This window comes from Hypanus sabinus, chromosome 25 (assembly GCF_030144855.1).
Source record: "Hypanus sabinus isolate sHypSab1 chromosome 25, sHypSab1.hap1, whole genome shotgun sequence".
Lineage (NCBI taxonomy): Eukaryota > Metazoa > Chordata > Chondrichthyes > Myliobatiformes > Dasyatidae > Hypanus > Hypanus sabinus.
Window position 1 is genome coordinate 5,362,666 of NC_082730.1, and position 14,985 is coordinate 5,377,650.

At 45.6% G+C, this 14,985-nt stretch overlaps 1 protein-coding gene across 2 annotated transcripts in view; it reads left to right on the forward strand.

Moving 5' to 3' along the window:
* LOC132380944 (plexin-A2-like) overlaps positions 1-14,985 on the forward strand; it is a 570,948-nt gene that overhangs the window by 491,460 nt on the left and 64,503 nt on the right. For both annotated transcript variants that reach the window (XM_059949929.1, XM_059949928.1), the window contains exons 21-22: positions 6,115-6,257; positions 8,368-8,636. In XM_059949929.1, the coding sequence (XP_059805912.1) occupies positions 6,115-6,257; positions 8,368-8,636 (412 nt within the window). The remainder of the gene's footprint in view (positions 1-6,114; positions 6,258-8,367; positions 8,637-14,985) is intronic.

Below are 14,985 nucleotides of genomic sequence, written 5' to 3' on the forward strand. Positions count from 1 at the left end.
TGGGTGAGGGGGGGTCCTTTAAGATGGATACCACGTTTTTGAGGCATTGCCTTTTGAAGGTGCCCTGGATGCTGGGGAGGTTAGTACCCATGATGAGTTTAGAACTTTCTGCAGTTTTTTCCAATCCTGTGCAGTGGCGCCTCCATACCAGACGGTGATGCAGCCAGTTAGAGTGCTCTCCACAGTACATCTGTAGAAATCTGTGAGTGTCTTTGGTGACATACCGATTTTCCTCAAACTCCTAATGAAATATAGCTTCTGTCGTGCCTTCTTTGTAATTGTATCAGTATGCTGGGCTCAGGATAGTTCCTCAGAGATATTGACATCTAGGAACTTGAAACTGCACTTATGATCCCTCTATAATGACGGATGTGTGTTCCCTTTACTTCCCCTTCCTGAAGTCCACAATGAATTCCATGGTCTTACTGACATTGAGTGGAAGTTTGCTTCTGTGACACCACTCAGCCAGCTGATCTGTCTCGCTCCTGTACACTCCCTCGTCTCCAACAATAGTGGTGTCATTGACAAGTTTATAGATGGTGTTTGTGCTGTACTTAACCACACAATCTTGGGCGTAGAGAAAGTAGAGCAGTGGGCTAAGCACACATCCTTGAAGTACACCAGTGTTGATGGTCAATGTTATTTCCGATCCGCGCATACTGTGGTTTCCTGGTGAGGAAGTCAAGGATCAAATTGCAGAGGGACATACAGAGGCCCAGGTTTTGGAGCTTGCTGATGAGAACTGAGGGTATGATTGTGGTGAATGCTAACTGTAATCCATAAAAAGGAGCCCTATTATCTTGGAGAAGAAGCACAGCCAGGTGATTGAACTTTGTAAAGTGCAAGCATGGAATGGCACAGTAAATCACGTGGATGGTGGTATAACTGTGGTCAATTGTGTTGGCTCCTCTGGTTCCACATATTACTTATAGAGCAATAGAAAAATATGGCATGAAACCTGGTCCTTTGGTCCATCTAGGCTGTGCTAAACCATTTAAACTATCTATTTCCATTGACCTCCACCCTAGCTCTCTATACCCCTACCATCCATGGACTTATCCAAACTTCTCTTAAACGTTGAAATCAATCTTATTTCACACTCTCATGACCCTGAAGATGTTTCCCATCATGTTCCACCTTAAACTTTTCACCTTTTCACCCTTAACCCATGACCTCTAGTTGTAGTACCTCAGTGGAAAAGGGCTGCTTTTGTTTACCCTATCTATACCCCTCATAATTTTGTATACCTCAATCAGATCTTGCTCATTCTTTTATGTTCCAAGGAATAATATCCTAACCTATTCAATCTTTCATTTTAACTCGAGTCCTCCAGTTTTGGCAACATCCTTGAAATCTTTCAAACTTATTTACACCTCTCCTGTTGGTAGCTAGCCAAAACTACACAAAATACTCCAAATTAGGACTCACCAATGTCTTATACAACTTCAACATAAAATGTGCTTAATACTTTATGAAGAACAATGTGCCAAAAGCTTTCTTTTTGATCTTATTTACTTGTGATGCCACTTTCAAGGAATTATGGACCTGAAAGTGACCCCTTTCTTCCCCCTTTATGAAGTAAGCTTACTTCATAAAGGGGGGAGAAAGTTCCAGCAGTAAAATTCTCGGCAGTTTTACTCCTGGGAAAGGGTGGATTCTCCTGTTAGGTAAGTGTCCAAATTTCATGCATCTGGCAGAGGGTGGTGGGGGGGAGGGCTGTTATTGCTGTCTCTGGCAGGAATACAACGTGTGCTGGCTCTCTGGTTCAGTTTGAACACAGGCCCTTCAGCCCATGATGTTGTGCTGGGATTTTAGCCTACTCTAAGATCAAACTCACCCATCCATCCCATATATCTCTCCATTTTTCTGTCATCCATGTGCCTCCCTGAGTCTCTTAAATGCCCCTAATATTTCTGTCTCTATCAACATTCCTGGCAGGACTTTCCATGCACCCACCACTCTCTGTGTAAAAACTTACCTGTGAAATTCCCCTTATATTAAAGTTAAGACTCCTGGTATTCGCATTTCCACCTAGAAAAAAGTCTCTGGCTGTACACTCGATCTTCGCCTCTCATCAGCCAAATGCAGGAGGACCTCAGCAGGTCAGGCGGCATCTGTGGAAATGAATAAACGGTCAACGTTTCGGGCCGAGACCCCTCTTCAGGACTGGGAAGGAATGGGGAAGATGCTGGAATAAATAGGTGGGGGAGGGGAAAGAGGCCAGATGAAAGGGGCAAAGAGTCGGAGAGCAGCAGAGATCACAGACGGAGCAGTGAGAGAGGGTTTCATTGAACTCCTGTCAAAGAGATTTAAACTTCCACTGGGTAGGCATCCCTCGAAGAGACTTCATAATGGAACAGCAAACCGTAAACACAAGATAAACTGCAGATACTGGAGATCCCAAGCAACACACACAAAATGCTGTTTTGTGAACTCAGCAGTTCAGGCGGCATCTATGGAAATGAATGAACAGTCAACGTTTTGGGTCAGGACCCTCATCATCTCGAACACCTTCCTGCAGAAGGCATGAGCAGGTTTAAGACAGTGCTGTGACTGACACATTGTTAGTCTAATTTCCAAGCTTCATGTTATCATTCGCACCTTGGGGACAGCACTGACTGAAAATGGGAAATGGTGAAAGACAAGAGGCCTGACTGAAATTCCAATTGTCACCTTACAAATGGGCATTGGTGTTTATATAATTACCACACTGGGGGCACCCTTCATCACATCTCAGTTTCACAATGGGCATCGAAGCAGTTACTTCACAGACTATTCCCAGTTTGCACCGTCTCAGTAATCAATCAGAATGTGAGAGATTTGGTTTGAAAGCAGAAAATAATGGAAACTCTCTGTGGGTCAAAGACCATCTGTAGAACCATCAGATGTATCGAATGCTCTCAAATTTTAGATCATTGATCAGTATGGTACACACCCTTCAGCCAATCATGTTGTGCCAACCTTTTAACCTACTCTAAGATCCGTCTAACCCTTCCCTCTCACACAGCCCTCTGTTTTTCTATCATCCTTGTGCATATTTAAGACTCTCTTATAGGTTACCAACGTGTCTGACTACACCAGCACCCCAGACTCTCCAGGTAAAACACTTAGCTCTGATGTCCACTCCTATACTTACCTCCAATCAGGTTAAATTTATAACCGCTGGTATTAACCGCATCCACCCTACAAAACAAAATCCTTAGCCATGCACTCAATCTACACCTCTATCAAGTCTCCTCTCATCCTCCTTCACCCCTGAGAGAAAGGCCCAAGCTTGCTCAACCTCTCCTCATGCTCTCTAAATCAGGCAGATTGCTGGTAAATCTCTGCCCCCTCCCTGAAACTTCCACATCCTTCCAATAACAAGGCACCCAGCACTGAACGCAATGTTCCAAGTGTGGTCTAACCGGGATTTTATAGAGCTGCAACATTACCTCACGGCTCTGGAACTCAACCATCCCATTAATGAAGCCCAATACACCGTACACCTCTTAACCATCCGATCAACTGATAGATTGATTTCTTCCAGAATATTCTGTTGTAATTTCTGGTTTCCTATGTATACAGTTTTGTTTTTAACTTCACAGTTGCAGGGACTGATACCTTCCTGGACCATAGGTCAGTCATCTGCTGCCTGCCCCCAGACCCTTCCCCTCTGTGTGGGCTTTGTGCCAGAGAAGGGAAATTACCTGAAGCCCCTTGAATTCCGCTGTGCAACCCTGGAATATCTGGACAGCAAAGGTACATACGCCAGGATGCCCTTTATCGATTACAGCTCAGCATTCAATACTATTATCTCCTGAAAACTAGTCAATAAACTTCAAGACCTTGGCCTCAATATCTCCTTGAGCAATTGGATCCTTGATTTCCTGATTTGCAGATCCCACTCAGTTCTCATTGGCAACAACATCTCCTCCATGATCTCGATCTGCATAAGTGCATCACAAGGCTATGTGCTTAGCCCCCTTCTCTACTCACTTTACACTCACGGCTTTGAGGCTAAGCACATCTCCAATACCACGTTTGCATTTGCTGGCGACACCACTGAAGGCTGAATGTGGTGGTGAAGAATCTACAGACAGGAAGGAGATTGAAAATCTGACTGTGGTGCCATAACAATAACCTCATATTCGATGTCAGCAAGACCAAGGAGTTGATTATTGACTTCGACAAGTATCCAATTCTATGAAAGTGGCACACGGTAGGCAGAGAGGTGAAGAAGGCACTTACATCAACTATAAAAGTTAGTATGTCATGTAAATTGTTGGCGGATTTCAGCTCTGGGTGCCGCACTATAGAAATTATATGTTTGAACTAGAGAGGCTTCAGAACAAAATCACCAGGATGTTTCTGAAACTTAATCAGAGAGATAGGAGGCTGTGGCTTTTTCTCATAGGGTGAAGAAAGCTGAGGTGTGACCTGATAGATGGGGTGGAGATAAGGTGGAAGGTCACAGGTTAGGGAATCTAAAACCAGAGAGTGCAAGTGTAAGACCATGAGACAAGAGCAGATCAAGATGCTCAGCCATTCCATCATGGCTGAAAAGGGAAGAAGATCAGCCATGATGAAATGGTGGAGCAGACTCAATGGGTTAGATGGCCAAATTCTGCTCCTATATCTTATCGTCTTATGAATGATTTATTATCTCTCTCAACTCGCTTCTCCTCATAACCTTTGACACCCTGACTAATCAAGAATCTATCAACCTCTGTTTTAGATCTACCCAATGAATTGTCCTCCACAACCATTCGTGGCAATGAATTCCACAGATTCATCACCCTCTGGTTAAAGAAATCCCTCCTCATCTCTGTTCTAAGGGGACGTCTTTCTATTCTGAGGTTATACCCTCTGGTCCTAGACTCCCCACAATAGGAAATTCCTCTCCATGTCCACTCTAGATCTTTCAGTACTTGATAAGGTTTAAAGAGAGAAGGTAATAATTTAATAGGGCAAGTTTTCTGCACAGAGAGGTGACATGTGTATGGAATGAGCTGCCAGAAGAAGTGGTAGACGTGGGTACATTTGCAATGTGTAAGAGACATTTTAGACAGGTTTGTGGATAAGAAAGGTTCTGGATGATATGGACTGCTGTTCACAGGCAGGTGGGACTGGTGTAGATCAACATCGCTGCTGGTACATTGGGGAGCTGCCCCAGGGGCAGTTTTATGCAATGTTCTCTGTGTCTGTGAACCTGCTGACTGGCAGCAGAGGAACAGCTATAAACTGGAATTGTGTTGACGGCAGCGTTGGCTCTACACGGGTCCGCGGATTGGAAAGCCAGCAAGCCCTCTTATTCACTTTCCTTTGTTAAGCCAGCCTGTCTCTGGGGTGTCCCAATTTGCTCTCAACCCAAGGACAGCAATATGGATTGATTAGTCTCATCAGAGTTTGTTCTGTTCAGCTCACACCGGCAGCTGGGGATGGCTAATGGCAGCTTGCAGTATGAGCAAGTCACAGGCATTGAAGAACTTACTACAGCTGATATACATCGAACTTATTATTTGTCTGCTGTGTGTACCCTATTGTAACACAGCACAGTACCGTCCTATTGGCCCACAATGTTGTGCCGACCTTTTAACCTACTCCACAATCAATCTAACCCTTCTCTCCTACATAGATCTCATCCGTGGACATATCTAAGAGTTTTTTAAATGTCCCTAATCTAACTGCCTCTACTACCACCCCTGGCAGGGCATTCCACACATTCACCGCTCTCTGTGTGAAAAAAACTTACCTCTGCCATCCCCCCTTTACAGTGCTTTCCTCCAATCACCTTAAAATGATGCCCCCTGACTTGAACCATTTCTGCCCTGGAGAAAAGTCTCCTGCTGTTCACTCAAACTACGCCCCTCATCAAGTCACCTCTCATCCTCCTTCACTCCAAAGAGAAAAGCCCTAGCTTTCTTAACCTTTCCTCATAAGGTGTGCTCTCTAATCCAGGCAACATCCCGGTAAAATTCCTTCTGCACCTTCTCTAAAGCTTGTATCTACTGTAAAGTTTTACTGAAATGTTTCCACTGCAGAGGATTCTCGATGCTGAACTGGCTCTCTAAGTAGAAGAATGTCAAAGCAGACTACCAGCCCCATGATGTACTTGTCTGTTTCGTTTGACAGCCTTTGCGGAACTTCAGACGGATATTAATGAGTTAACCAGTGACCTGGACCGCGCCGGGATTCCGTATCTCGACTACAGGACATATGCAATGAGGGTTTTGTTCCCGGGGATAGAGGACCATCCTGTTCTCCGAGAGCTGGAGGTATGGACATTCCTTAGATTCATTCAGTAGTTGGCCCAGCCTAGCAGTAAATAATTCCAGTATACTCTGCGGGTCCAGTCTAGGTTCCCAGTCCCCTGATATCCATGAATCCAACCTCCCGCTCCCCACCCACCAGGACCTACGTACCCTGAAGGGCCACACATTCCAAGTGGGCTTCATTTCCCTAGAACCAATGGCCCTTGTAGTCTTCACTTCCTCAGCAGCCCCTCCCCTGCCAGACACATTTTCCCAGTAACCAATTACCATCCAAGGTTTCCTGTCACTATCGTCAACGAGGAGCTGTGTTCTCCAGTGCTGGGGATTCTTCCAACCACTGACCCTCGTGCAATGTAATGATCCGGACAATGCCTTGTGGAAGTTGAGGAGCAGGAGTCCCTCCCTGCCCCACGCTGTAAGCTGTATCAGGGCATCAATCACTCCCAGTCATTGTCCTCCTGCTGATGAAGCCTGCCCTCAGAATATCCATCCCGTCTGTGCCCAAAGGTAGCACTCCAGTTGCCCCCAAGCACTTCCAATATCAGAGCATGGCTGCAGGTCTAAGAGAGTGAAAAACTTGTGGTACATACAGTTGCAAGAAAAGGTTTGTGAAGCCTTTGACATTACCTGGTTTTCTGTATTAATTACTCATAAAATGCATCTGATATTCATCTAAGTCACAAACAAAATCTGCCTAAATTAACAACACACATGTGAAGGCCAGGAACTGGGTTGCCAGAGGCTATTTGAAGCGAATGCTATTGGGGACGTTTAACAGATAGTGGGAACTTGGCCATTACCACCATTGGCTATAACAACCATTTCTACTAACAGGAGAAGGTGCAAAGGCAGGTTACTGGTGTCTTAAAACCAGTCACTTTGAGCAGATGGGGCTTGTCAGCCATTGTTGGTAGCTCATCTAGGAGAAGGAAAACTCTGATCTCAAACCTCTGCTGCCTTGCGGCTGTACCGTCTCATGGGGAAGGCTTTGGAAGTAAACCCTGAGGGGAAATATCTGGAGCTGGAGTCCCTAAGGCAGTCCTACTTTGAGTTCAATGCTGGCTGGCAACTCCTGCAACTCTGCTGGTACCAAACTGTGATGGTCTCCACCACTTCTGGGTTCATCAGATGTGTGGAGAGGGGAGCTTGCTACGTGGGCAACAGCTTGCTCCCCATATCGTGTTGCCCAGGCTAGACAGCTAGGACGTAACATTCATGGTTGCCCCAGCCGACTGAGGCCTCACACACCCGTTCACTCACCCAATTACACACAAGTAACTGTACTTTTTGTCAATGCTGAGTACACCATTTAAACAATCACAGTCTTGTTTCAAAAAAAATCTGTGAGTATCTACGGTAATGCCTTCTACAAAAGCTATTTGGTGTCAGGTGTTCCGATCAATGTGCTGGAAGAGGAGGTGTGGTTTGTGGAGGTGCCCTACCCTATAAACAAGACACAAAATGTCAGGTTACTGACAGTCTGCTCTTCTCAAGAAAGATCTGTTTATGTGTACCATTCATCGATCAAAACAACTTCCAGAAACTGGAAAAGGCAAACAAAGCATTTCTAAAGACCTGAATGTTAATCAGTCTACAGCAAGAAAAATTTATGTTTAGGAATGGCCAAGCCTGAGTCTAGACGTTAACACAATGGAGGTGCTGTTGCGAGACCTGAAGGTGGGTGTTCATACAAGGTATCCCAAAAATATTGATGAACTGAAACAGTTTTGTATGGAGAAGTGTTCTAAAATTCCTCCTTGTCACTGTGCAAGTCTGGTTAGCAGCTACTAGAAATGCTTGGTGGAGATCATTGCTGCTAAATGAGGTTGTGCCATTTATTTAAAACAGGAGTTCACATTCCTTTTCCAGTCTGGACAGTGAATGATTAAACAATGTGTTCAACAAAGACAAGAAAAGTACAATTGTTTGCGTGTTGATAGTTTAGGTAGATTTGTCTATTATTGTGACTTAGATGAAGATCAGACCATCTATTATGAGTAATGTAGAAACCCAGCTAACTGCAAAGGGTTGGCAAACTTTTTCTTGCAGCTGTACATCACCGCTCTGACACAAATGGCTGGTGTTGCTCATGTTTCTTCTCGCTGTGTGCCAGGTCCCAGGGAATGGGCAGCAGAGTGTGGAGAAAGCTCTCAAACTCTTTGGGCAACTCATCAACAACAAAACCTTCCTGTTAACATTCATTCGGACTCTGGAGCTGCAGAGGAGTTTCTCCATGAGGGACCGAGGGAATGTGGCATCTTTGATCATGACAGCACTTCAGGGAAAACTGGAGTATGCCACGGACGTGCTGAAACACCTGCTGTCTGACCTGATCGAGAAAAACCTGGAGAGCAAGAACCACCCCAAACTGCTGCTTCGCAGGTAAGGGTAGTGCTCCTGGGTGAGGCTGTACATTAGTGGCCTATTTGATTTTGAAAGTTAGTGGATTTGTAGAGATGGAGAAATGGCAACTGGAGTTTGGTGGACTTGCGGATTGGAGAAATGCTGAAATAGTATGAGGTCCTGTACTTTTGGAGATCATATAGATTCATAGAAAAACACAGCACAGAAACAGACCCTTTGGCCCATCTAGTCCTGGCCAAGATATTTAACATGCCTATGCCAATGACCTGCTCCTGGACCTCCATACACCTCCATCTATGTACCTATCCAAACTTCTCTTAGACATTGAAATTGAGCTCACATGCACCACTTGCACAGGCAGCTCGTTCCACACTCTCACCACCCTCTGAGTGAAGAGTTTTCCCCTCATGGTCCCCTTAAATATTTCACCTTTCGCAATTAATCCATGACCTCTAGTTGTAAGAAGCAGGTATGCAGTAAATGGCAGGACCTTTAGGAGCTCTGATGCACAAGGGGTCTTGGGGTGCAAGTCCATTCTTCCCTAAAGTGGCAACACAAGTAGGTCAGGTGGTAAAGGAGTATCAGTGTGGCATGCTTGCTATCACTGGCTGCAGCACTGAGTACATAAATTGCCAAGTCATGTTGCAACTGTATCAACCTTTATTTAGGCCACTTTTGAAGTAAGTAAGATCAAGAGATTGATTGTGGACTTCTGAAAGGGGAAGTGAGAACACTTACTGAGGGGTCTATGAGGAAAGATTGAGCAGCTTCAAGTTCCTGGGTCTCAACATACCAGACGATCTATCCTGGACCTAACATGTTGCTGCAATCATGAAGAAGGCACGTCAGTAGATATAATTCATTTGGAGTTTAAGGAGATTTGGTATATTGCCAAAGGCTCTAACACATTTCTACTGATGTACCATGGAGAACTTTCTGGAGGCTCCAATGCTCGTTCGTTCGTTCTTTATGTACCGTGTCGTATGACATGGACAATCATGGTCTTCCCATGACAATGTTTGTTCTTGGCAAATCTCTTAGGGGTGCTAAGCAGGTGCTATCCTTGCCCAAGGGTGCCCTGCAGGAAGTGTCTTAGACCTTCTTTGATAGAGACCCCGCCACCCAATGCACAGGATCAAAAATAGCTGCAGTGGATTGCAGATTTTCCACCACTGGGGACATCTTCAAAATCCTCATTGAGGACCCTCATCATCTGGAACATGTCTCTTCTTATAACTGCTAGCAGGAAAGAGACACAGGGCAATGAAGATCCAAACTCAATTTTTCAGGAACAGCTTCTCCCCCTCCACCATCACAGTTCTGATTGGTCCATGAATCCATGAGCCTCACTATCTAGCTCCCTTTGCATACTCTTTATTTATTTATCTATCGGCATTCAGCGCAGAGAAGACTCTTCCAGTCCTTTGAACCATGCTTCCCAACAATTCCCCAATTTAATCCTAGCCTAGTCAGGGACATTTACAATGACCAACTGGTAGATCATTGAATTGTGGGAAGAAACAGGAGCACCCCGAGGAAACCCAAGTGGTCATGTGGAGAACACACAAACTTCTTTCAGGCGGTGGTGGGAATTGAACCTGGGTCTCTGGTACTGTAAAGCTTTGTGCTAACCGCTACGCTACCGAGCCTCTCTATTTGTATCTTTATTCCCCATAGTAACCTATAGTAATTTTTTATGTACTGCACTGGACTGCTGCACAAAACAATAATCACAACACACTGTATGTCAGTCATAATACACCTGATTCAGACTCTAAGCACTGTATGTAGTTCCAGTTGGTATCAGGGGCTTTGGAGAGGGTACAGAAGAGGTTCACCAAGATGTTGCCTGGAATAGAGAGTATTTGCTACAAGGAAAAGTTGGACAAACTTGGGTTGTTTTCTCTGGAGTATTGGAGGCTACGGGGAGACCTGATAGAAGGTTATAACAGTATGAGAGGCATAGATACGGTAGATGGTCAGAATTTTTTCTCCCAAGTGGAGATTCAAAAGACTAGTGGAATAAGTATAAGATTCTGACAGTCTGCATCACTGTCTGGTGTGGGGGGGGGGGGTGGTGGGAGGGCTGCTGCAGAGGGTCGTAAATTTAGTCGGCTCCATCTTGGACATCTTCCGGGAGCGGTGTCTCAGAAAGGCAGCAACCATTATTAAAGACCTCCAGCACCCAGGGCGTGCCCTTTTCTCACTGTTACCATCAGGTGGGAGATACAGAAGCCTGAAGGCACACACTCAGTGAGTGAATCACACTCAGTGATTCAGGAACAGCTTCCTCCCTTCTGCCATTTGATTCCTAAACGGACATTGAATCCTTGGACATGTCCTCATTTTTAAAATATATATTATTTCTGATTTTGCATGGTTTTTAATCTATTATATGTATACTGCAATTTATTTATTTTCTTCTTCTTATATATTATGTATTGCATTGAACTGCTGCTGATAAGTTAACAAATTTCACGACACATACCGGAGATAATAAACCTGATTCTGATTCCGACGGGAGGGAGGGGAGTTTAAAGTAGATGTGTGGGGCAAGGTTTGTTTTACACAGGGAGTGGAGTGATGCAGTAGCAATGGTTGAGAGGCGCGGAGAGACATTTGGCATCGTAGACAGTGCAGATGTTACGGACTGATGAGCCTGTTCCTGTGCTGTACTGTTCTATGTTCAATAACAGGACTGCATGTTGGCACTGGGATACGTGGTGACACCTGCGGACTGCCCCCAGCACACTCTTAGGCTGCTAATGCAAACAGTACATTTCAGTGTGCACCTGATAAATATTACTCTGAATAAATCTGCATCTGAAGCAACCTTTACACCTTTTAATTGGATATCCAGCGAGTTAGCTCAAAGGTAAGAAGCACATTGCAAGTGCAGAGCCAGATTCAAGATTGTTTAATGTCATTTCCAGCACACAAGCGTAAAGGTGAACGAAAAATTGTTACACCGGATCTGATGCAGCACCAGAAAGAAAACACAATAGGATAAAGAGTGCAATAATAAAAAATACAATACATATAAATAAATAAAATAGCTTGTACGCATAGATTAATTGTATGCCCATATAGTGACGCTAGGCACTAGGTCTGTGCATAAGGTGACTCTGACAGGAAAGGATAAAGTAGTTGTGTTGGGGGTGTGGAGGGGTGTTTTAATGAGTGGAGACGTTGATCAGCCTAACTGCTTGGGGAAAGTAATGTTTTTGAGTGTGGTGGTCCTGGCGTGGATGCTACGTAGCCTCCTCCCTGATGGGAGTGGGACAGACAGTCCATGAGATGCTTTGCTTGGCTACTCTTTCAACAAGAGTACAGGAGTGGCTTGTTCCTTTGAATATCTGGGAAAGGAATAGATTGTTGCAAGGACGGGTAGCTATTACAGCAGTTCCCCACACCAGATAATCCATAGTTGCTGCTTTTTCTGAGGCACAGAGTTAGCATGTGTTTGCTTTCCAACAAGGAAGTGCTCTATGGAATTCCAATCCTGTCTGCTCCCGCGGAATATGTCAATTCTTGGATTTGTTACTAGGCAACAAGGTGTCTGCTCTGAGGAGAACCCTTTGGTTGGCTTTGCTCTATGTTGCTGGAGTTTCAACAGATTAAGGAATCGATCTTAAGGATATAAATCAGATAAAAGTAGAGAAGCAATTCAACTAAAGGAAAATTAAATTTGTTTTATTTTTCATATCATACCTTAATACATATCAAAATATTTATTAGTTTAGCATTACAGTGTGGAGTGGGTCCTTCCAGCCACACCACGCCACCCAACAAATCCAATTAACCCTAACCAATCACGGGACTTTGTACAATGACCAATTAACCTACCTGGCATGTATTTGGACTGTGGGAGGAAACTGAGGAACACAGAGGAGTCTCATACATTTTACGAGGAGGACGTACAGAGACTCCTCACAAAATGGCACCAGAATTGATCTCCGAACCCTGGCATGCCCCGAGCTGTAATTGCCTCGTGCTAACCACAGTGCCACACTCAGACAGGCGTCTCCATTTGGAAAGGGCACAGCTTGACATCCTGACAGCAGAATGTGATGTTTAGTCCAAGAGCTGCTTTCTGTCATTTGACAAGAGATTGATGTGTCACTGTGTCGTGCAATATGCATAATGTATTACAACATGAAAAATAAACAGCTCGCTAATTACCGTGGCAACTGATCTCAAAAGGATGAAGTGTCTCTTGCATCAAAGTCTATCTGTGATGGATGGTAAAGGACAGGCCCACGTGTTCAGGAAGAGTAAAACAAAGATAAAGACTAGCTTTATTTGTACATTGAAACATGCAACAAAATGCATTCAGTGCATCAGCGAGGATTATGCTCAACAGCCCACAAGTGTCACCATGCTTTCAGTGCCAACGTCGCACGCCCACAGCTCACTGAGCCCTTGGAAAGTGGGAGGAAACCGGAGAACTTGGAAGAAACCCACACAGAACGGTGGGATGTACAAACATTTTACAGACAGCCACTCTTCCTTTGAAGCTGTGCGGTAACAGAAATGCTTAGCTTTCTCTTGCGGTCAGCTCCTCCTGTACGTCTATTGAGCGATCAGCAGAGGAATGCAACTCCGTTTGTCCCACTCCCATCAGGGAGGAGGCTACGAAGCATCCACACCGGGACCACCAGACTCAGAAACGGAAGAGAGTCAGGCTTAATATCATTGACATATGTCATGCAATTTGTCGTCTTTGCAGTGGCGATAACATGCAATGCATTAATAATAGGGAAAAGTGAATGCCTGCAAGAAGATGAATCTCAGGGTTGTGTGTGATGACGTATGTGTTCTTTGATAATAAATGATATCTGTGCATTTGCAGGAAGTCTGAAACACAAAAAGTGCTAGGAATATTCAGCAGGTCAGTCAGCATCTGTGAAGAGAGGCACAGTTAATGTTTCAGGTACAGAACGCTTCATCAGAACTGGGACAGGGAGAAAATAAGTTAGTTCTCAGTCGCAGAGTAGGGAGGGGAGGAGGCAAAATTGAAGCTCTTTCCTGGGGTTAGGCTAATGGCTTAACAGTCAGACTACATGTCTGATGCCCATCTTCACTAGTCCTGATTCCTTGAATTATTTAAGGAAGAGGTTGGTGGGATCGAGGGACATGGAGCTGATGTGGGAAGAAGCACTGAGGTAAAAGTTCAGCCATGATCTTGATGAGGCGTGGAGCAGTTCAACGGGCTGAATAGTCTCCTGCTCCTGGTTCTGATCTTCTTTCAGCCGGAGTAACGCGAGGTAATTAGAATAACAAGACACCACAATCCACAGCCCTCTCCCCTAAACCTACCCCATACAGACTCCACACACCCACACACAGCCCACCCACATCTCCACCACCTCCCCTACACAAACTCCACACACCACATACAGCCCACCCACATCTCCACCACCTCCCCTACATAAACTCCACACAACACATACAGCCCCACCACCCTCCCCTACACAAACCACACACCACATACAGCCCCACCACCCTCCCCCACACAAACTCCACACACCACATACAGCCCCACCACCCTCCCCCACACAAACTCCACACACCACATACAGCCCCACCACCCTCCCCCACACAAACTCCACACACCACATACAGTCCCACCACCCTCCCCTACACAAACTCCACACACCACATACAGCTCCACCACCCTCCCGTACACAAACCACACACCACATACAGCCCCACCACCCTCCCCTACACAAACTCCACACACCACATACAGCCCCACCACCCTCCCCCACACAAACTCCACACACCACATACAGCCCCACCACCCTCCCCCACACAAACTCCACACACCACATACAGCCCCACCACCCTCCCCCACACAAACTCCACACACCACATACAGCTCCACCACCTTCCCCTACACAAACTCCACACACCACATACAGCCCCACCACCCTCCCCTACACAAACTCCACACACCACATACAGCCCCACCACCCTCCCCTACACAAACCACACACCACATACAGCCCCACCACCCTCCCCTACACAAACTCCACACACCACATACAGCCCCAACACCCTCCCCTACACAAACTCCACACACCACATACAGCCCCAACACCCTCCCCTACACAAACTCCACACACCACATACAGCCCCACCACCCTCCCCTACACAAACTCCACACACCACATACAGCCCCACCACCCTCCCCTACACAAACTCCACACACCACATACAGCCCCACCACCCTCCCCTACACAAACTCCACACACCACATACAGCCCCACCACCCTCCCCTACACAAACTCCACACACCACATACAGCCCCACCACCCTCCCCTACACAAACTCCACACACCACATACAGCCCTACCACCCTCCC